The following is a 23277-nucleotide window of genomic DNA, read 5'->3' as shown; positions in this document are numbered from 1 at the left end:
GCGGGCATCTCTGGGTTGAGCCACTTCTTGTCTGGCTAGCCTGCTGGCTGCCTGGGAGCAGTACCGCAGGTCACAAACACTTCTGATTGGTTCGATGATTTGGCTACCACTTCAGGAAAAGCGATGTCCTCACCCAAACAGGTGGCAGAGAGCACTGCCATCTGACTCTGAAGAACCTGTGTTGTGAAGTCTGACAGCTAGGCTTACCTAGGGTGTGTCTCAAAGGTCCCTCTGGCTCCTCTTCTCCGGGACCCTTGACAGACTATTGGGGTTTGATTTTAATTAAGAAATGCCTCCTTTGCTGGGTTTGGGGGATTAGCTCAAGGATCTCCTTCCCATTTTTAACTTAGAGGCACGTCAGAACTTAGCGTGCAACAGTGGTTCTATGTGTGTGTGAGGGTGGGGGGTATGATCACTAATTCTGCTAGCAAAACTCAGTCTGCAACCTCTGCGTTTAGCTGCCACTTCCTAATCTCCGGACTAAGTGTGGGCCCCGGATGCGGCCAGCAACAGGGAGACGCAGCCTTCTCAAATCTGTCCTGAGGTTGTGTATTTCGGGGTGAAAATGGGGTGGAGGAGGAAAATTCAAGTGGTCCTACGTAGACACTGGCCTGAACCCAATCCCCCTGAAATGGTAATACGGTCGTTATTTAAAAAGTGTAGGTATTTTCTGGTGTTTTCTCATCAAGTACCTGTCTAATTTCTGTATGGCACACGCCAGAAATCAATAGAAGTTAACAAGTCCTCCAAACAGTCCCCGTCTCTTTGTTTAATCTCCTTTACAATAAAGCCGAGGGGAGAGAATTAAAAATCTTTGAAGTAGACCAAGGCTCAAAGGAATCAGCCAAGTAGACTTAAAGTAGTCACTTATTTCCCAAAACTGGTTTGTCGGCGAACAATAAAAGGAAGTAAAATTTATGGAGAAATTATACAGTGGATTTGTCACTTAAAATATCGTAACTGTCTGGGGAACAATACCCCATGCTGAGGATTAATGGTCCAGCCGGACCTTTGATTCACCAGCGCCTTTTCTTCGCCCTTGACAAATTGGATTTTTAGGAATGGGAAGGTCGCCTGGACCATTGTGTGCTAGCCATTCAGAGGCCTCGATTATGCAGGGGGTTGAGGGAACCACTCCATGTGACCCTCTCGGGTGGGACTCTGCAGCTGCTTCGCAGCTCAACTCTCTCACCAAACTCCGCGCCCTTGCACTGGCAGTGCCAAAAGGCGCCCGCCCCAATTGAAAAGGCGCAGTGGATGGCTGCCCGCGTCACTCCGCGGGCGGAGGACGCACGTCGGGGTGCGGCTTCCTGGCTAGCGCACCGCTCCGAATCTGTCACTCGCGCCCTGACGAAGACCCTGTGCGCCCCAGCGCCTGCCTGGCGGCGGCGACATCATCAACAACAACTATGCACGCAGCCACCCGCGTTCCGGCCACCAGCGTCAGTGCCGACTGCTGCATTCCCGCCGGTTTGCGCCTCGGGCCGGTGCCCGGCACCTTTAAACTGGGCAAGTACCTGTCAGACCGCAGGGAGCCTGGGCCCAAGAAAAAGGTATTGGCCAATACGACCTCCGTCCTCTGCCATTCGCCCTCCTTTACCCTGACCCAAGAAGTGGGTAGAAAAGAGAAAGGGAGTTCGGGGGTAAGGGGAGGTGTGACTGAGTCGTTATCTGCAACGTGTGCCAGGTGGAAGGGGACTCCGATCATTTTTACTGTCTCATTGATTGAGAGCTTTACGTCTCGATTTTTTGGAAGTCTCGTTGAGAGCTGGTTAGAGGAGTGATTGAAGAGAGCTAGAGTGCACCCACTTGCACGGGCCTCTCTGTGCGAGGACGACTAGGAACTCGGGGACTCCTCAGCAGTGCCGGAGGTCTCCCGCCCCCACCTGCCTCTGCACCTCAAAGCCAGAATAACTAATCTCTCCCAGGTGCAGCGTGCAGTGGACTTGGCCTGCTACTTCTCTTCGTTATGCTAATTTGAGGCTTCGATTACTCTTCAAGGAATTTTATTCCGGGGAGGGTGTGGGACGAGAAGGGGGAAATAAATAATCCCTGGGAAGCTGAGTTCTTGGAACCTCCGTCAGATTTTTTTCCTCCTGTGGATGTTTGCCTGTGGGTTTGGGGTAAAAGAAGACAGGGTAAGTCAGGCTCTGACGCGGGCTCCGGGGGTGATGGGCACCCACTGATCAGGGCACCTGCAGATAGACTTAGAATCCAGAGTCCCAACCAAGAGGCAGCACTGGCTAACTTTTTGACTCCGACTCCGCAAACAGCGATCCCTAACCAGAAACAGAATTTAGAGACACTGTCGCCAGCCTTGGGGGAGCCCCAGGGCCACAAAGTTGGCAAACAGCGGCCAAGGGGTCTGGTGGAAAGGCAGGACCACAGCTTGGCTAATCGCTGTCCAGAGCCTGTTTGTCAGAAATAGCCAGGGCGTCCCTCTTGCGGGACCCCCACCCCCCATCCCGCACCTCGCTGCGGTTGCCAGCACCTCTTTCTCTCCCTCTCCCCCACCCTGCCCACAGTCTCAAATGGGGTTTGCTGCCCACCACGCCTTCCTCTTTAAATGCGACTTAATTGCTTTTAAATAGACAGCCAGCTGTGGACAAGCTTTTCCCTGCAGGTGCTTAGTTCGGAGACGTGGGCTGCCAGGCTCGCCCGCACCTAGACGTGGTGCTGCAGGAATGGGCGGCGCTGAGCACCAGGGAAGCGCACGCTCGGAGCGCTGGTCCTGACTTTTCTGCGTCTTTCCCCGGCGCTACCGCTGCGTTCGGAACTGCAAGTGGGAGAGCCGCGGTGGGGTTGGGGAACGTGCTGGAACCCGCCAGGTGCGGCGCGCACGGAGGGTACAGCTAGATCAACCAGCCTTCCCTCTTCCGCCTTTCCTTCATTAGGGCTCTAAAGGAATTAGGATATTTCCAATCGCCAACACCACCTTGGTCAACGTAAACACCACCGTTTTCCCGAGTCGGGTGGGGAAGAAGGACAAACTTTCCCTCTGGTTTGTGGGCTTGATCATGGGGCGCGGGAGAACGACCACTGCTTGTGTTGCAGGTGCGCATGGTGAGAGGCGAGCTGGTGGACGAGTCGGGGGGCTCCCCTCTGGAGTGGATAGGGTTAATCCGGGCAGCCAGGAACCCCCAGGAACAGACTCTGGAAGCTATTGCAGACTTACCGGGAGGACAGGTACTGCCAACTCCCCGCACCCTTCCTCATTCTGTCTACCCAAAGGTCCTTTACGGGATAAGGGTCCAGGGAGGGACAACAACCCTGAGCAAAGCGCTTTAGGTGTCGTTTAAACCTCCTGACCCTGCGTGGTAAATACTACTGTGTTAGTTTCCCGTTGGATGGAGGGAAGCGAGGTTCAGAGAGATCCACTAGTTTCTCCACTAGAGTCACACAGTATCAGGGGCCAGGATCTAAACCTTGCTTTCCAGTTGCCTTTTTGACCGGTGACCCCAGAAATGACAGCTGTCCCATTCCTTGGGTCCCAGATCTTCTATCGAGCCTTACGAGACGTCCAGCCGGGGGAGGAACTGACGGTGTGGTATTCCAATTCCCTGGCTCAGTGGTTCGACATCCCCACCACCGCGACTCCGACGCACGACGAGAAAGGTACTGCCTCCCAGAGGGCTTCAGTCTAGAGTGGGTGGCTGTGAGTTCAGACCCTCCCCGCCCTTTCCCTGCACCCGGCTTCCAAGGTCTCCCCAAACCTGAAGGACCTTTCTCTTGATCTGTGTAAAGCTGAATTTACGCTCCCGGTGTAGGCCGAGAGGCGACGTCATCACATCTCCTTAAAATAATGGTGACGACAGTGGCAGCAATCATCTGGCTGGGGATGGCAGGAGCGGGGAGATACTATTTATGAACTTTACTGGATCATGCATTTCTATTGCATGCCCTAAAAGATGTTATATACTCAATTAAGAATCTATTTTTTTAAAGAGCCTTAAAATATTGTTACAGTGATTACATGGTGAGACCCAGAAAGCATTACTCAAGCTGGAGCGCTTTCACTAGGCAGGAGGGCTTCTTTCCCTCACTGGTTTCCAATGTATTCCTACAGTAATTTAGAAGCATTACGGTAGTTACTGCCACTCCTTTGGCAGGTACCAAGGCCTTTCCATTTAAGAGGTATTTGTTCTCTTCCCTCTCCCTACTTAAATTGAATCTGGGTTGTATCCCAGTTTCTTCTCAGATTTATTTGATTCCTTTCAAAGCCAAGAGCAGGCTTATGCAAATGAAGGTGCACTAACTAAAGAGAAACAATCGCAAACCTTCGCTGGAACACTGAAGAACACTTCCTGTGGAAACAAGGCTGGAAAATGCTAAAATAGTAAAGACCCTGAGACTCCCTTCTGTAAAGCTTCCATGATTACCCGGCACCCCCATACCTCTACCAGTTATTCTAGTTTGTAACTTCTCCCAAATATTCATGTATTATTTAGTGAGCATAATCTTGTGAAATATTTTAGCATAGTATCCGGAATAACCCACACAATCTCATCTCTTTAGAGGTAGACGGAAAGATTGATACAAATTTGGGGTATCAGCAAGCACTCCATGAATGAGACAGAATAAGGGTTATTAAGGACATTGAGTCACTTCACTTCAATGTATCAATTATCCTCTGTACCTTAGTTGAATTGATTCGGTGGGTACATTTTCATGCAGGTTTTAATAGAAATTATACTAATTTAGTTTGTTCCATACATCACACTATCTTAAATTTGCTCGTCATGTTCTTTGAGTAAAAGTAGCATGGGAAGAGCCCCCATAAGTGGGGAAATCTTAGATTAGCCACAACGGAATAGTTGGGAGGACCATTCTCCATAAGGACTAGCCTTTTCTAAATGAACCACTCTTCATTAGGTACTCTCAAACAGTCCCAAAACAATTGTGTTGATAATGACCTTAAATGTTTTTATTTCAACCAACTGAGTCTGTAAACAGCTTAAGGAACAGATGTCAAAATATACACTACTTCTCTTTTCCTTTTGGTTTGGGTTGTTTTGAACCTGACTTATTCTTCATGGAGATGTTTGAAATTTTGATCACCTTATGATTACATGAAGGAGAAAGTCACTTATGATGTATGTTTGATACACTTGGCGTAAGTTGAATTTTCACAATCTGGAGAACATGTCAGTTAGAATAAACTGAAGAGGAGATCTATTAGATTAGGAACCATTTGATTTTTGCTTAAATTGTGGAAACAGGATGACATTAGGTAGGGTTGCCATACTCCCAGTCCTAGATAACTTGAGTGGTCTTCAGTTCTGTAATTTGATGAAGTAATATACTGCTCCTTAGTCTTAACAACTATGTGAACTGAGGTAGACTGACTGTTCCCAGATACCGAAAAAGTACTGTTCTTCAGAATAATGAAGGTTATTTAACATCACACATTGACAAATGCATCAAGAGGATGGATGAAGTATCTGTTGTCTCTTATTCCAAGAGTTATGTTTCACAGGGGCTCAAGACAGGGTAACAGGAACCCAGAAATGGTTTACATCTGAGATGTCTATAAACAGTAAGATACAATTGCACAGGCAAATACTCTTCTCCCCTCTTTTTTTCTTCTCCCTTGGTCTTTTATTGAAATGAAATGCTTTTGAGTTAACTTCCATCTTTATTATGGGGGTGAGATACTATTTGCTTTACACAAAGCCAACACATAAATATACCCAAAGGAGAATGGAATTTCCCCCCTAAGATTATTTGCTAGTAATGTTTAAGAAAGTTGAAATGCTTGTATAAAAGGAGGGAGAATTTACCTTTCCCATTAGCTTTTAGGAAACCAGTGTATACTTTGGCTACTTCCTTGTGGCTCCATTTCAGTATTTTCAACCATATTTTAAAAGAAACCAAATTGCAAGATTGTTCTCCGCACAGTAGTGTCGTGACTTTTTTTGAGTGGAGACAAACTGCTACATGTGGCCAGAATCTTTCTCAGATATATTTGTTGATTGTGGTCAGAGTCTGGCAAAATAAAAAATATTACTGATAATATTAATCAGACAGGAAAGATTTGACACCAAATATGTGTATCATGCCTGTCAGAGTCCTATACTTATTAAAAACTGAGTCTATCTCTCTCATTTACAGATAAATGTAACAAGCACAAAAGTAATCTTGGTTCTCAAGGATTTTGCTAAAATTGGATTAGTGTAGCTATTTGGGAGTTAATTACTCACCAAGTGGAACAACTGAGAAAATAATAGAGCAGTATCCTTCTTGGAATATCATGATTCTTCCTAGGATATCAGAGCACAGGACTTTTCTTTCACCAAATTAAATGGGGTTAAGAGGAAATACAAATAATTTTTGAAGAATAGCAAATTATAGTCCCTATGTGGTCCTTCACTTGGTCACGCTGCAGGAAAACCTCAAGCGAAGTGTTTAAAACAGGGAGGGGGTAAAAAGGGTGGGTCGTGGACACAAAAGATATTGTTTTAGGGAAAGGAATGATTACATATGGCCCATACATACAAGATATTGTCTTGCCTGGTAATGAGGCGCTCACGACCATTAGATTGGCCTTTGTTCAGTTTATCCAAACTCCTTGACATACGCCACTTATTCTGCAAGAGCCAACAGATGGGCCCAGGCCCAGCACAGCCTCAATACTTGATTTAAAGCAACAGCTGCTCTCTGCTCTTCCCTGGCCAGACTGCTTGAGCACTGCTCTTCCAATGAGGATTTGCTCAGATGGCCCGGAGGAGGTCTCCGTTGGAAAGGTCCAGATCTCCCCTCCTGGCTTCAGAGTAGTCCCCGAGGGTGCAGATGATGATTAGGGTGGCCAGTTGGACCTTCTGGGTCCCTGATACAGTAGACATACCAGAGGCCCCAAGAACACTCCCAATTCTCCCATTACCGCTGGACTTTTGCCTGGGGTGTACTGCTGCTTACTCTGGGTCTGGTCGTTCGCCTCTCACAGAGTCACTTTCCTACTCTTTCTCGCCCAGGAGAGGAGCGCTACATTTGCTGGTACTGCTGGAGGACTTTTAGGTACCCCAACAGCCTCAAGGCACACCTGCGCTTCCACTGCGTGCTTAGCGGTGGTGGCGGCGGCGCTGGCCGCTCCCTTCTGCTCCAGGAGCACGCGGCTCGTCCTAGCGCTGCCCCGGCGGCAGACGGCCTTGGCCTCTCTCCCAAAGCCCCTGGGCCCGAATTCGCCGCGCTCACCCCAGCAGACCCTTTGAGGCCCCGCCCGCAGGCCCCACTGCCCACTCAGGGCTGCGGGGCGCGGGAGAGCATCAAGCGCGAGGTCTCCTCTGCACCCTCGGCCACCTCATCGTCCCCGAGCAAGTGGGGATTGCCCAAGAAAGGCAAGGAACAGCCGGACCGCGCCCTGGACATGAGCGGGGCCGCCCGAGGACACGGCCATTTCCTGGGCAACGTGGGTGGTTCCCCAGCGAGGGGTGGCAGCCTGGCCTTCTACCCCGGCGTGCGTTCCGCTTTCAAGCCCGCCGGCTTAGCCAGGTCGGCTGCGGCCGGCCAAGTCGACCTCTACAGAGAGGAGGGCGGAGGCAAGCAGGGAGCCGGCCTGGCCTTGGGCAGGCTTCTGAGTGGGGGCCGGACAGGCGGGCGCCCCGGTAGCGGGGAGAACCTGGCGGCGGGCAGCGCCGGCCACCACCATCACCACCATGCGCACCACCATCACCACCACCCCAAGTGCCTGCTCGCGGGGGACCCGCCTCCGCCTCCGTCTGGCTTGCCTTGCTCGGGGGCCCTGCGCGGCTTTCCTCTGCTGCCCGGCCCGCCGGAAGAGGCGTCCGCCTTCAAGCACGTGGAGCGGACCCCGCCCGCCACTGCCGCAGCCCTCCCGGGAGCGCGGTACTCGCAGCTGCCTCCCGCGCCTGGGCTGTCTCTGGAGCGCTGCGCTCTGCCGCCCCTCGAAGCCGGGGGGTTCAAGGCCTATCCCGGGGGCGAGTATAGCCACCTGCCCGCCGTCATGCCGGCCTTTACCGTCTACAACGGGGAGCTACTCTACAGCTCGCCGGCCGCCGCAGCATACTACCCACTCAAATTGCACTTCGGTGGGCTGCTCAAGTATCCTGAGTCCATCTCCTATTTAAGCGGGCCGGCGGCTGCTGCGGCTGCTGCTGCTGCTGCTGCGGCCGCCCTAAGCCCCGCTGAGCTGGGGTCCCTGGCCAGTATTGACCGTGAGATCGTCATGCATACGCAGCAGCTGTCGGAGATGGCGTCTGGAAAGGGCCGCGGCCGGCTGGACTCAGGGACGCTGCCACCGGCCGTGGTGGCGTCAGGCGGCCCTGGGGGCGGCGGTGGCAGCAGCGTGGGCAAACCCAAGACCGGCCACCTGTGCCTCTACTGCGGCAAGCTGTACTCGCGCAAGTACGGGCTCAAGATCCACATGCGGACACACACGGGCTACAAGCCGCTCAAGTGCAAAGTGTGCCTGCGGCCCTTCGGCGACCCCAGCAACCTCAACAAGCACATCCGGCTGCACGCCGAGGGCAACACGCCCTACCGCTGCGAGTTCTGCGGCAAGGTGCTCGTGCGCCGCCGGGACCTGGAGCGCCACGTCAAGTCGCGCCACCCTGGCCAGAGCCTGCTCGCCAAGGCCGGCGACGGTCCGGGCGCAGAGCCCGGCTACCCCCCGGAGCCGGGTGATCCCAAGAGCGACGACAGCGACGTGGACGTCTGCTTCACGGACGACCAGAGCGACCCGGAGGCCGGGGGCGGCTGCGAGCGCGACTCTTAACCCTTCTACTCCGGAAGGGAAGGGGTTGGGATTGCGGGCCGAGAGGAGAGAGAGTGTGTGTGTGTGTGTGTGTGTGTGTGTGTGTGTGTGTGTGTGTTAAGATCAGGTTTTATTTGCGGGAGGAAGTGCGGTAATTTCAGGGTAGAGGGTGTGCTACACACCCCGTACCCCAGGCCTCCGGACTCCTGGGTTGGAGCTCCCTTGCACAGACCTTGGAGTTTACTCTCACATTAATACCAACGTCATAGCACCCTCAAGGACGCCGATGTTAACTGGCACGTGTTTTGAAATTGTACTTTTCTGTGGAAGAAATTGTGCCTTTTGAAACGACGTTTTGTCTTTTACGTTAGCGTTTCACTAAAGAAGCAAACCCGCCCCTGTTTTTTGCATTTCATCTGTCCTGTCAGATTACGTCTTGCCGCACTGAATAGTAGTAGTAGCCCGTGTTCAAATTGGTTGTCACAATTATTTATGAGATTACTGATAAATGTGAAATATTTACAGCATGAATCTAAGAGCATGCAATATATAATTGTAAACAAAATCCTATTTCGTAGAGTATAACTGTATTGTATGTTGTTTTATAATGAATGATGTACAGTGAGAACAGTATTTTGGTGTTGGTTCCAGTTTGTGCAATCTTTAAGAAAAATAAACATACAAATGAGATTTTGTTCATTTACCAGTTTCAGCATATCTTTAAAGAATAGTTTAATTTGAAAACAACTTTCCACCCCACAGTAAAATAATCATAGGATGCTGTATAATTCGATTAGTCATACATAAATGTAAGGGATACAGGCTGTTTTCAATACCTACATTTTGCAAATTTTCAGTTGTTTTCCAAAACCATTGTTAGTCAAGTTAAGTACTGTTTTCAGGTTATGGAGGATGCAACTGACCTTCAAGGAAATAAATTCTGCATAAGCATTGTGGTGCAACCAGTTCAGCTGTTGCCTGCCTTGCTGGTGTCCTCTGAGTTTGGAGTCCCAGCCACTATACAGCTCCCTGCTGATGTGCCTGGGGAATCAGCAGAAATGACTGCAGTGCTAGGACCCCCTGACAACCGAGTGGGACACTTGGATGGGATTCTAGACTACTAGCTGTTGGGGAGTGATGCAGCAGGCTGAAGATCTCTTTCTGTCTCTCCCTCCCTCAGAAACTTTGTTTTAAAAATAAATAGTTAAATAGCCCCACATGTTATCCCTTGCTAAAAAACGGCAGAGCGACTGAAATACTGCTTCTTGTGGTTTTCTGTTCTGACAAATTTCTCCTGGAAGCAAAATACCTATCATCTTTGACAAATCCTAAAGAAGGATCTACTTTGTGGGAGCTGCTGACTACTGGCTTAATGTCCCCCCTCCCGCCGCGTATTTCTTCTGACATTGTTGTGTTGTCACTCTCGGGCACATTTGACAGAAGAGAAATATACACTGTTCAAACTTGCTGGGATTCACGTGTTTAGAACTGCATACACCGATACAATAATTGTATTTACTGGACTTAAAAAATTGATGTTAATTAATGAAGGCTTTCATAAGGAATACAATTGTATGAGCTGCCACTGAAAGCTATCCCACCTCCCATTCACATTCTGGGGGGATGATTTCGCTCTGGGAAATGGAGTGTGGCCAGGTATGTGGTTAAGAGCACACACCGTGGGAGCTCCTGTCTGCAGCACTTCTCTGAGATTGGTTCAGAGATTCTGGTAGTTCACTAAAGGGTCTGCATAGGACCCTGATGTGTTCACATGCTTCAACATAGCCTTTTTGTGAGTCTCCACTCTGCAGTCCCAGTCGGGAATGCAGCCTCACTCATTGACTTGGCTAGTAGGAACTTTTCTGACAAAGTTGTGGGTAGGGTGGGATGGAGGAGAGCCTCTGATTTTTATAGGTAGTGATCTATGAAGAGATTTCTACTGTGAGAAAAATGATGCTAAAAATGACAGATGTTTAGTTTCAATCTACCAGAGAATGTTTGGCTTTACAGAAGAAAACCATAAAAGGAGAAAAGAAAGTGTAGACTAATAAAGTGTGGTGACAACGACATTAGCACTAATGAATACTGTATGCAGATGTGTAGGTTACCTGCATTCTTTCTTCTCTGTGGAGAGAAGGATCTTGGGTTTCTCCCAGCAGGTTCAGAGACGGTTTTGCCACACAAAGCTGAAAGTGAATCTGAACATTTTGCTAAACCTGGGTTCCAGGAGCACAGAGCTTCTTCCCGTTTGCCTAATTTTATGCATTGTCCTTTGAAACATTTATTGCTTGAAATCAGATCCAGTCTTGTAGTATTGGAAAACTTTTCTGAAATCAGATTGTGTAAATTCTCAAGGACAAGGAGAAAGGCTGTCTCCATTTGAAATATACAAAGCATTGTGTTAATTATAAAATTACTCTTCTCTCATTTCCTGGCTCAATACCAATTCCCATAATTCTTGCTGTTTTCTATGGAGACACATAAAAACTAAATTAAAATAGTTCAGTCATACAAAACACATTGAGAATTGATACCTAATAAAACAACACCTCCCCCTCCAATTTCTGCTTGTAAACTTGTAGAAGTTATCAAACACATTCTAGGTTAAAAAATAGAAGCTGAACACAAAAGGCTTCTTCTTATTATTATTATTATTTATTTATTTTTGCTTGAGAAGCGAAAAACCAGCTGGCATCTACTGATTCACTCCCCCATTGCCAGCATTGGCTCCACCCAGGGTGAAGCTGGAAACTCGACCCATGTGTCCACACGTATAGCAGGAACCGAACTATGGGAGCATTCACTGCTATCCCCCAGAAAGCTGGGATTAGGACCAGGGATTGACTTCACACAGTCCGAGGTGGGGACACCCATGTCCTAAAGGCTAAGCCATCTAATAAAAGGATCTTAATAGAAAGTCACTTGCAATTCTAGTGGATCCAGATAATCACCTTATTTGTTCATTCATACACCATCCCAATACAGTTAACATTTTTTTTAACGACAAAGCCAAATATGTGTGGACTTATACAATGGTACTTAAATGGCTCAGTTGCAGTAGTGTTTCTTAGATTCCTTCTTCTACTCTCCTCCGTCTTTCTCTCCACTCCCCCAGCCCCTCTACCCCACAGCAAGTCTTCTTATACTAGGGATCACAACTAACCTGGGGGGGGGGCACTGGGGCACCTGGAAGTTTCCAAGATTGTAATTGAATCTTTTGCACCAAAAAACAGTAAGGAAAAGATGTGGGGGGTGGGGAGAGGATTCAAGCCATTTAGAAGTGAAAGACTCCAGATTGTTCAGACCTAGTTAATTTGGGCCTTAAAATGTTTTGATAACATATAGATCAGAAAGACCCGGGTTTTCATTTTGCTTATTAAAGCTTGACATTTTGGGGGTAGTTTCTCTATTGCCTTATTTCTTCATTTGTAAAACAGGACGAAAGAAGCAATAGGGTGGTTGTGAACATTTAATGAGCTAATGACAACCAACTGCCTAGAGTTTCACTTGAAGTGCCCAGATCTCTCCAATAATGTTAAAACGACTCTAGAAGAAGTCAACCTAAGAGGACTGAGGGAACACCCAAACATAAGCATTAATTCTTTTTTACAGGAAGCTGCTCTCCTCATGTTAATTCTAACCCTAAGGAGCACGAAGCACTTTCAGTACATCAGGACCTTCCACGGTTTGCTAAGAAGCGTCTTCAGACCTCTCATCAGGCTATTTTCCCATTTAAGCTAAGACACGAGTTCTTTTTTTCTTTTTCTTTTTTAGATTTATTTATTTTTATTACAAAGTCAGATATACAGAGAGGAGGAGAGACAGAGAGAAAGATCTTCCATCTGATGTTTCACTCCCCAAGTGAGCGCAATGGCTGATGCTATGCCGATCCGAAGCCAGGATCCAGGAACTTCTTCCGGGTCTCCCACGCGGGTGCAGGGTCCCAAATCTTTGGGCTGTCCTCAACTGCTTTCCCAAGCCACAAGCAGGGAGCTGGATGGGGAGTGGAGCTTCCGGGATTAGAACCGGAGCATATGGGATCCCGGCGTTCAAGGCGAGGACTTGAAGCCACTAGGCCACGCTGCCGGGCCCAACACGAGTTCTTAAGGTTCTTAGCTTTTTTTTTTTTTTGAAGGTTTATAGCAACTTTATTGAAAATTGTCAAAAACTTCAAGCAACCAAGATGTCCTTCAGGAAGTGAATAAGCAAGTTTGGGTAAACCCACACAACAGAGTAATATTAATAAATGGAAATGCCATCCATCAACACACGACATGTATGAATCTTAGATACATCTCGCTAAGTGAAAGGTGCTATCGAAAAGTATAATATACTGTTTTATTTCATTTATGTGACCCAGGAAATGCTAAAACTCCCGAGAGTGTAGATGTAGCAGTAGTACCCCAGTGGCTGGGGTAGGAGGGAGGTTGAAGTGTTGGGGATTTTGAAGAAAGGAAAACTATTCTGTAGGATCTTGCAATGATGGTGTGTTATTGTAACAGAAATGTATTTAATCTCTTTTCTTGGTTCCTGGTGCAAAGGTCAAAAAAGAAAAACAACTCCGAGGGAATTAGGGAATTGGTTTCCTAGTTGGATATCTTCTCCTGTATGTATACTGGGTTCCTCTCTTACATCAATCTTTTTTTTTTAACATATATTTTTATTGCATTTCCTTTTTTTAAAAACTAATTACATTGCATTATGTGATACATTTTTTTATGCACTGGGATTCCCTCCCCCCCCCCCACGGTGGATTGCGCCACCTTGTTGCATTTCTATAGTTCAAATTCAGTTGACATTCTTTCATTGGAGGTATTTACCAAGCATAAAGGTTCTTAGGTTTTAGTTGTAGAATGTTTCCCTGCTTCCGCTTTCGTTTTCACAGATTTTCCAAATGCGTGACTGAGTAGAACGGAGAGCTTAAGCAGAAGCATTCAGTAGAGGCGAGTCAATGCATCTGCCTTCCTGAGCCAAGGCCGTGTCCATTCTGGGTTTTGTGTCTATAGACTCCCAGGGATGGCGAATGGTTAGAGGAGCCGCCGCTCTGGTTGGGGTGGGTGGTTTGGGGTTCCAGAGCCGAAAGGGCAGTGATTGGCTGAGTCCCATTCCTCTGAGCGCTTCCATTGGCTCATGCTTTGGGGCCAGGGTTGCTATTGGTGGCGGACTGGCCGCGCGCGAAGGTTTGGGCAGGCGCTGTTTCGGAGAACGCAGCGACTGCGTCGTGGCGTGGCCCGGCGTCGGGCGCCGGTGAAGGTGCGAGCCTTGGCCTGGGCTTGGGACGCTCCTCCGGGGAGTGGGGGTTCCTGCGTTTTGGACTCGGGCAGAGGCCTGGCAGTCTCGAGGCGTGTACGTGTGTTGTGCGGGAGCCTCTGGCACCCAACAAACCCCGAGGGAGTTTCAGGCCCGGCGAGTCCCTAGTGGTGGCGGAGAGCCGAGGCACCCCGGGCCTTTAGCCGCCTTCATCTGTCTCCACAGGGAAGTGGACAGAGGCGCCTTCTCCCTCAGGAGGTCCGACGTAATCCCTGGCTGCCCTGGGGTGAATTGTGAAGGAAAGGATTATCAGGGGGGCCCAGCCCGTGTTTAGTTCCAGAAGGAGCCTGGTGGGACCTTCCTGCAAGAGATGATGGGAGAGCTTCTGTCATCAGCCACAGTAATTTAACAGCTAACGGCTTTGGGTGGCAAACCGTGGTAGGAGAGAACTCTAGAAAGGGACCCAGTTTGGGCGGACGTAATGTATGCACTAACACGTTTTGAGGCACTTTTGAGGCACTTTTACATGTTTTGTCTTATTTCATGTACAATACGTTTAAATGCTTTAAACTAACATTTCGTGTCAAGAATAGAAAACTAAAGCCCAAGTTCAATAAAGACTATAAATGCCATAACTTGGAAAAACAGACTTTTCGTGACTGAACAGGTTAAAAGCTGCTTTCATGGAGCGTGAGGGAACAATGAAAATATAGTAGATATTGAAATATCATGAGCATTTTGCCTGCCCCACCTTTTTGTTTTCCTTTGCTTAATTCAGGACTGTAGAAAGTAGCTGCACTTATGTTTGTTGTTTTTAACACTGACAGTCCAGTAATATTCCTGGAATTTACTCTAAGTAGACAATGATTTAAAGCTCAATGTTCTATGGCAAATTGTATTTGAACGGCAGACACTCAAATCCAGTGATCTGGGTAGAAAGCCTTAGGTGGAAATGTCTTAAGTGATAGAGGGTGAAGAGAGATGCAATAGCTGATGGCTTTACTGGGAAAGAGTGAAGGTCAAAGATTGTTTTTACTCTTTTTTATTTTTGTTTTTTTTTTTTCAAACCCCTGGAGGGAGGTAAGGCAGGAAGAGAAGATTCTGTATGTGACACTGAACAGCCAATTTCTAAATTATCACCTTAAGGTCAGTGAAGACGCAAACAGGTCGGAACAAAGCTGTGTTGGGGGCTTTGGACGGGAGCAGAACGTGCCTATGAGCAACCAAATGCTTTCAGGTATGCTGAGAGTCAACCCAGTGAGAAATGAGTCAATGTGCCATGCCACATTTTATAAGTTTATTTGTGATTTTTGGAAAGCAGGGGGAAAATGCCTTAGCAAACAAGAAGACAGAAAAGCATGTGCTTGATGCTGTAGGAGGTTTGTAGAATGGACTTTCTGAGTTATTTGGAGGTAGCCTGCTGCAATATAGTCTTAGGATACTGGCTTTGCTATCTATAGGTTTTTGTGTACATACTGTGCTACAATTTTGTGCTTCCAAAATTTGCGTAGCATTGTTTTGAGTTGGTAGTATGCAATTTCATTTATATTGACTAGTGCTCTTCTCATAAAGTAAGAAAAAATTAACTTTGCCTTGAGATTTACTCAACAGCACTTATTTCATTTAATCTTTATTACCTCATTCAATCATTATAACCGTCTATTCTACAGATAATGAAAAGGAGGTTCATGTTTCCCAGCCAGCAAGAAATATTCCTGATTCATTCTCAGGCGCATTGACTACAGCCTGTCTCTGAAACATACTGTCCATTGGTGATACAATATTGCCTTCTGACATAGGGGTTGCCCAGAAATTCAGTTTGAAGCCTTTGTGCCTGCATCAAATGAATGCTTTATGTGACAATGAAGGGAAAGTTCAACGGGTCTCCATGTTTCTTCAGATAGAGCCAGAATTAAGTTATAGACCATCATTGGTTTGTTACGGGTCAGAAATCACTTAGATTCTGAAAAAATCCCAATAAGACTTGATTCTGTTTAGCCTGGCTTGATCTCATGAGATGCAAAGAGGTGCATGTGAACACTTTAAAAAGTGTGGAAAATGGAATTAAAAGAAAAGTTTATTTTATTTATTTTTTAAATTTAGGCATATGTGATTCCTTAAAAAATTTCATGGGAAATGTGTTCCTGAAAAAACTATGATGGATTTCTAAACTCAAGATATATAAGAGTGAGTCTTGAGTGGTTATAAAAAAAGCAATATGATGACTCAATTCTATGGAGAATTTCGTGACTATTGTGTATTTGCCAGAGATTTATTCAATTCCAGAGTGAGGACATAAAACATTTTTTAGTCTTTTGGAATCTCTTAGATTGATGTGAGCTAGTCAATTTTCTTTCTTTCTTTTTTTTAAAGATTTATTTTTTTATCAGAAAGGCAGATTTGCAGAGAGAAGGAGATACAGAGAGAAAGATCTTCATCCCAGTGCATGTAAGATGAGGATTTAGCTACTAGGCCACCGTGTCAGACCCAAGCCAGTCAAATTTCAAACTGTCTTGACATGTAAACTGGGAATTTGGCTGTAGGGTCAAGTGTGGGGCTGAGTTGACTTAGTTTTTTTCTTTATTATATATATATATATATATATATATATCAAATATACATATATTATACATACACACATACACATTTATTATATATATGCACATGTACATATATATTATTATTTTATGATTCAGTTCTATAGGCTCTGGGATTTCCTGCCCCCCTCTTAAGTCCCTTCCCTCTCCTACTGATTTTCCCTCTAGTATTACAATGGGTAGCCCTTCATGAACAGTCATTAGTTCATCATAGCACTGTTGAAGTGTTTCCTGACATTGTAGGAATGAACAATGTCAGAGTCCAGCATCCTACTGTCAGTTTCACTGGGAGTCCATCTTTTGGGCTGGGTTGACACATAACTGTTCTGTTGATATGTTGCTGAGGGTGAGCAGAAAGAAAAGTAGAAGGGCCAATCCAAAGTAGAATTCCAAAGGTTTTATCCTTAGGGAAGAGCCAGGCTGAGACAGAATCCCTGGAAATACAAGGTGTCAGAATGGAACTAAAGTAGAACAAGAATGTTGGGGTAGAAGGGAGAAGATAGGGAAGGAAAGAGACCTTGAATAACCCAAGAATGAAAATGGGTTCCTTTTAAAAAAGTTAACATTGTATTTGAAACAGGTGAAATACTTACACCTAAGATATCAAAACTATATTAATAAGTATATTTAGGAGTCTTAATTTCATCTTACTTTGCATATTCCTACCAACCCACTGGTTATCACTACAGGTACATGTATCCTAAATGTATCCTTACCCTTTTAATACCTATCTTTAATTTTGTGTTCTGCTTCTTAAAATGCTCCCATTCTCCAAGTTTATACATTTCAAAATCATCACAGTTTGGATCCGTACTTTGCAAACACTTTGTGTCTTGTGTACTTCTAGGGTTTCTTTTGGCATTTATAAACACCTAAGAATGGATATATTCTTATTTTCTTCCCTGTCTTAAAGATTTAATATTCATTATTCTTTTTTTAATTATATTTTTGACAATCTTTACATAGTTGATTAGGGTAAAAAGGTTCAGGGGCTGTAGGAAAGTGGGTAAGACTATCATTTCCATATTGTTTCCTTCCTGTTTAAAGGGGGATTATAAGGGAGAAGCCCCACTCAGTCTCCCACCCACCCCAGGTCCCAGATGTGGAGCATGCTGCAAGATCTTCTTATTTTCTTCCCTGTCTTAAAGATTTAATATTCATTATTCTTTGTTTAAAAAGTATCCTCAAGTCCTTTTCACAACAGTTCAAGGGGAGCACTTTCATTCCAGTTGTTTCTTTTTAAATTTTTACTGCTGCATAGGGTTGTCCTGCGTAGCCATGCACAGCTTTAACCAATTCTCCTGGAGTTGTTCTCAATGCTCTGGTGCATGACTGGTGATAAGTGACTTTGTGGGTGGGATGGGCATGTTTCAGATGGTGTCACTGATTTGGTTGCCATGAGAGTGGAGTCACGGTGTATACTGAGTTGACCAGGACAGTGTCAGAACTGGCTCAGTCTCTGGGAGATGGATGATTGTGTGACTGCTTAGGTTGGTGCTTTTCTCTGTAGTTAAAGACTCGGAGTCTTCCTTAGCTGTTGATCAAGACTTGGGCCTCCAGAACAGCTTTAGAGATAATTGGCTGTAGGTTTTGTTCTTCATTAGGACAAGCAACATGGGAATCCTTGTGTTAGACTAATGGAGAGTGTGTTTACATGCATGTGAATTGGAACTTCTAAAGTTGTTTCCTGTGAACACTGTCATCAGATTTTAATTTCCTTTTAATGCATATCATAAAAATGCTATATGTAAAACTATGTTTTGGAATTATGATTCAGATCTGTATCTGCATGACTACAGGGTGGTTCTTGGTAAGTAGCAGGTACTGAGCACAACCCACACCAGCTGTAGAATAGTGGCAAGCATGCTGTTAGGGAAACAATTGAATGCAAATGAGATGTACTTGGCTACAGAACAAAGATGAAAATGACATTCACTTGTAAATGAGTTTTCTGTGTTTGATGTAAACAGAATGACATGTATTTTGCAGAAAGACCTCTGTGACCTTAAGACAGTTGTTGAATCCATCATATGCAGCTGCACGTTTCTGATATGTTGTTGTTAGCAGAATTTAAGATGTAAAATCCTCTAAGTCTTAATTTCTTTAGAAGCATTTTAGTATTTTTCTGTCATAGGAGATGGTCTGCTAGTAGAGGAAATGCTCACCATGGAAATAGTAAATGCCTTAGAATAAAACTTGAATTTGACACCTTGTTCTTAGAGAATGAGACAGCTGATCTGATAGAATTTAGGATCCTGGGGTAGGAGACTGAATTCTTAGCTTTGTCATCCATTTTTAATCATAGTTCCAAAGCTAAACATTTTTTCAAACTTTAGACTCAGATGATTGATACATGGTTTTGCTTTCTGAGCTTTATTCAAATTTCTACCTTCATTTATAATGTCTTCCTTTCTATGTAGTCTTTCTTCAGTTTCCCCACTCACGGTAATGTTTTCTTCTTTTGAATTTCCATAGCAGGTGGATTGTGATATTCACCAGTTGCTTATTTTGTCAAACATATGTATTGAGCATGGACTGTATCATTTGATTTAAAAAAGAATCTCTGGCATAGTACTTAAGAGGAAGCAGGTACTCAGCAAGCATTTGAATGCTCTTAAATGTCTTATTCTCCTGAACATTAAGGGAGCACTGCAAGTCTGCTACCAGGCACTGCCCTGGCACTACCCTGGCTGGGAACATAAGGCTGATTAAGGCTGTCTCAAGCTGCTCATGATCTGGTGAAGGACCAGAAAGTAATAATGCATTGTGGTGGATATAATGATGGGGTTAAGCACAGTGGAGCGGCACCTTCTCAGAGAGGACAGAGTGAGAGCAGGGAAAGAGTTGCATAGGGAAGGGCTTCCCAGAAGGTCTGATGCCTAGCCAAGACTAAAACAGTAGAGTCTTGGGTCAAGGGAAAAGGTAGGTGGTAATACATTCCCATGAGACAGTATACCACAAGCAGAGTGATTTTGTGGGAAAGATGGATGAATGTAAGTTAGGAATCCTAGGCCACATAGGGCTGTTATGGAGCAAAGTGACAGCGCTACTGGGGAGAGATAAAGGAGCTTCTATGAGTAAACATAGTGCGGTTGTTAAGAGACCATATGGTTTATGGAGTTAGGCAGTGTTGAACTTGCACCCTGATTCTGTCATCTTCCTAGTTCTGAGAAAGTGGTGTAATTGCTTAACAGGGCAGTGCACTGCAAGTCTCAGTTTATTCATCTGTAAATAGGAGCAATGTTGGTAGCATCTGTATTTACAGTGTTCTTGTGAGGGTTAATTGCAGTAATGATTATACAGTACTAGTGCAGGTAAACATTCAAAGCATGCTGGCTAAATCGTCTTGAAGAGACTCAAGATTTTTGTAGGGAGTTTGGGGCAAAGAGAAATGGCCTCTGGAGGATTTTAACTGGCACTGACAGGCCATCTTGTATTGCAAGAAAACTATAGCAGAAGCAGAGATATCAGTTAGGAAGTAGTCTCATCCAATAGATGACACAAGAAAGGCATGAGAAGACAGATTTAAATGTATTTTTAAGGCTTTTTCTATTTATTTATTTGAAAGAGTTACAGAGAGAGAGAGAGAAACAGAAATCTCTCATCTCCTGCTTCTCCCTAAGCAGCTGCCAAAGCCAAGAGGAGCCAGGCCAAAGCCAGGAGCTAAGAGCTTCTCCTGGGTCTCCCATGTGGGTGCAGCGGCCCATGCACGCACTTAGGCTAGCCTGTGTTGCTCTTGCCATTACCAGGGAGTTGGATCTAAAGTAGAGCAGGTGGGACCAGTACCCGTGTGGGATACAGGTGTCAGAGGCAGCAGCTCTACCCACTGTGCTGTACACTGGCCCCTAGGCTTACGTATTTAGAAAACAACACTGATAGAATTTTATGACAGTGTGAGATAATGTGAGTAAGGAGTCTCATGTATGAACCGTGTTTTCAGTGATACTGCATGGAGTTGATGTCTATTGGGAAAATGTACTTTAGGTGAAGATGATCTTAGAGATGTTCTTCAGTATCTCCGAACAGAAACAAAACTAAGCTAAAGTAGAGATAATAGTTATAGTCTAGAGAAAATAGTTTTGCCAATAACAAAAAAGGAACATGTATAGAGTTCATTAAAATTCATGAGGCATGATTGTAGTTAGTAGATAGGCAAATGATAAGAATTAACCAAGCTATTGATAAACAAAAGTGTGCAAACATACTTTTCCTTATAAAGATATGTATATTAACAGATCCTTACATATAAAAAAGTATGTAATGGTTTAAGAAAATGCTAGTAAACTTCTGAAATGGACACAAATAGATTTTTTTGATATCACTAAAATCAACTGTCTGTTAGGGCCTGGCGCAGTAGCCTAGCAGCGAAAGTCCTTGCCTTGCACTCCTGGGATCCCATATGGGCGGCAATTCTAACGCTGGCAGCCCCGCTTCTCATCCAGCTCCCTGCTTTTGTCCTGGGAAAACAGCAGAGGATGGCCCAAAGACTTGGGATCCTACATCCATGAGTGAGACCCTGAAACAGCTCCTGTCTCCTGGCTTCGGATCGGCTCAGCTCAGGCCATTGCGGCCCCTTGGGGAGTGAATCAACAGATGGAAGATCATCTTCTCTGTCTCTCCTCCTTTCTGTGTATCTGACTTTCCAATAAAAATAAATAAATCTTTAACAAAGAAGCAACAACTGTCCAATAGTGTGGGAGAATTTTTTTCAGAGATGTGTATGTATTATATGTGTATTTATATGAGAGTAGTTCACAAAGTTTATGGAAAATGGAATTAAAAGATATTTATTTTAGCGTAAATTATTTAAACATCCTTGCATAGATTTTTTAATAATATACTTTTTCTATAGACTGCTTAAGGCCTTTGGGATGTATGTAATTTGGTTAGTTTTCATATTTTTGAGGGTCTGACCAAAAGAAACAATTAACAAAAGCAAAAGTTTGTATACACATTGTTTCCCACTGCAGTGTTCAATCACATAACAAAAAAAAAAAAAAAAAAAAAAAGAGGGGGAGATGGTGGTGTGTTTGTGGGGCTGCCCCTTGGTTCAGACATCCCATCTCTGAGTGTTGCTTCCAGTCCAGGCTGCTCCGCTTCCATGCAGCTTTCTGCTAATATGCCTATGAAGGCAATAGGTGATGGTCCAGCTGCTTGGACCTGGAATACAAAGATGTTATTCCTGGCTCTTGGCTTCAACCTGGCCCAGCCCTAACTCTTGCAACCATTTAGCAGACAGTCTCTCCATCTCTCTCTTTCGCTTTTTCAAATGAATAAATACACCGTAACAATATTTATTTTTATTTGAAAGGCATAGTTACAGAGAGAAGGAGGGATAGAGATCTCTTCCAAATGCTGGTTCACTTCCCAGAATGCCACAATGTTTGGAGCTAGGTTGATCTGAAACCAGGAGCCAGGAGCCAGCAGCTTATTCCAGGTGTTCCAAGTGAGTGCAGGGGCCTAAGGACTTGCGTCTTCCGCTGCTGCTTTCCCAGGCTATAAACACGTAGCTGGGTGGAAAGCGAAGCAGCTGGGACACAAACTGGCACCCAGATGGAATGCTGGTGCTGGAGGCAGAGGCTCAGCTTACTATGTCACAGACCTAAACCAATATATAAATCCTGTTAAAGAGGAAATGAATATTTAGGTAAGAATATTTAGGGAATATTAATCTTATACACATTATGATAAAAATAATTGCTAAGATGAAATGGTAGAAAAATGAAAATATTGAATGAGAAAAGGTCTATTATGATTGCAGTTATGTAAGAGTATGTATTTTAATTTTTAAATTATTTAGATTATTTTTATTATTTCCCAGCATACATTTTTGTAGGTATAGGGATTCCCCCTCTGCCCCCTCTCTGTCTCTCCCCTTTCCTCTCCCACCATTTTCCTTCACATCATTAGAATAGTAGTCTTTTAGTAACAGCAACAAATTTAACATTCTGCTATTTAAGTACATCATTGGCATTGTAGGTATAGACAAAGATAGAAAATCTAATGTCATATTGTTAAGGTATAGTTAGCTGTTTCAGTGGGAGCCCTTCTTGTAAGAATATGTATTCTTAAACAATCTGCTTTTATGTAGATAAAGGCTGGAAAAAAATGCACAATACATGACAGTAATTGTCCTAGTTTTTGCATATTGTTTGAGTGCTATGTTGTCATTTTAGGTGATTTTACTTTAGCAAGTTTATATCTAATTACTTATTAATTGCAGACATTTTGTGTTTTTCTTTGCTGAAGTGTTATAGCAACATTCATTTTCTATAACCAAATAACCTGAATATTCTGTCAAACAAAATGAACAAGTCTTTAATATCATCTAGCACTTATGCCACAGCCAGGATTTACCAATTTCCATTTTCTTTCCGTGAATGAAAACTTAATAAATTTGCCCAGTCCTGTGGGATTGTCACTGAAAAGTCACTGAGCACCAGGCCCCTGGGGCCCTCCTGGGGCCCTCCTGGGGAGTGTCTCCAGGCTGACAGGCTGGGGGGAATCTGCCCTCAGGCCTCTAAGTCTCTCAGGAGCCGTAGGCTAGTACAGCTGACTCTGAGATGGTTGACTCCATCTGCCACCAGAGCTGTCTGTTTCCTTGCTGCCCTCTGCTCCTGGGAGCCATGGACAAATGTTCTTAGACCCATGGTCTTTGTCAAGCCAGTTGTAGAAGTTCCAAAATTTTCACACAACCCTCCCCACTTTGTTTGGCATCTC

The 23277-nt window shown here is 45.0% G+C and overlaps 1 protein-coding gene across 1 annotated transcript; it reads left to right on the top strand.

The window, feature by feature from the left end:
• The first annotated feature begins 1257 nt into the window (after positions 1-1257).
• PRDM13 (PR/SET domain 13) lies at positions 1258-8731 on the top strand. Its single transcript, XM_004580521.3, is given in 5 exon segments — positions 1258-1309; positions 1312-1553; positions 3055-3186; positions 3495-3615; positions 6972-8731. Coding segments are annotated over 5 exon segments (2307 nt in total).
• Positions 8732-23277: the final 14546 nt, after the last annotated feature.

The sequence above is a fragment of the Ochotona princeps genome, chromosome 1 (assembly GCF_030435755.1).
Source record: "Ochotona princeps isolate mOchPri1 chromosome 1, mOchPri1.hap1, whole genome shotgun sequence".
Classification (NCBI taxonomy): domain Eukaryota; kingdom Metazoa; phylum Chordata; class Mammalia; order Lagomorpha; family Ochotonidae; genus Ochotona; species Ochotona princeps.
The sequence above is the reverse complement of the archived record's forward strand: the minus strand, read 5'-3'. Positions and strand labels throughout refer to the sequence as shown.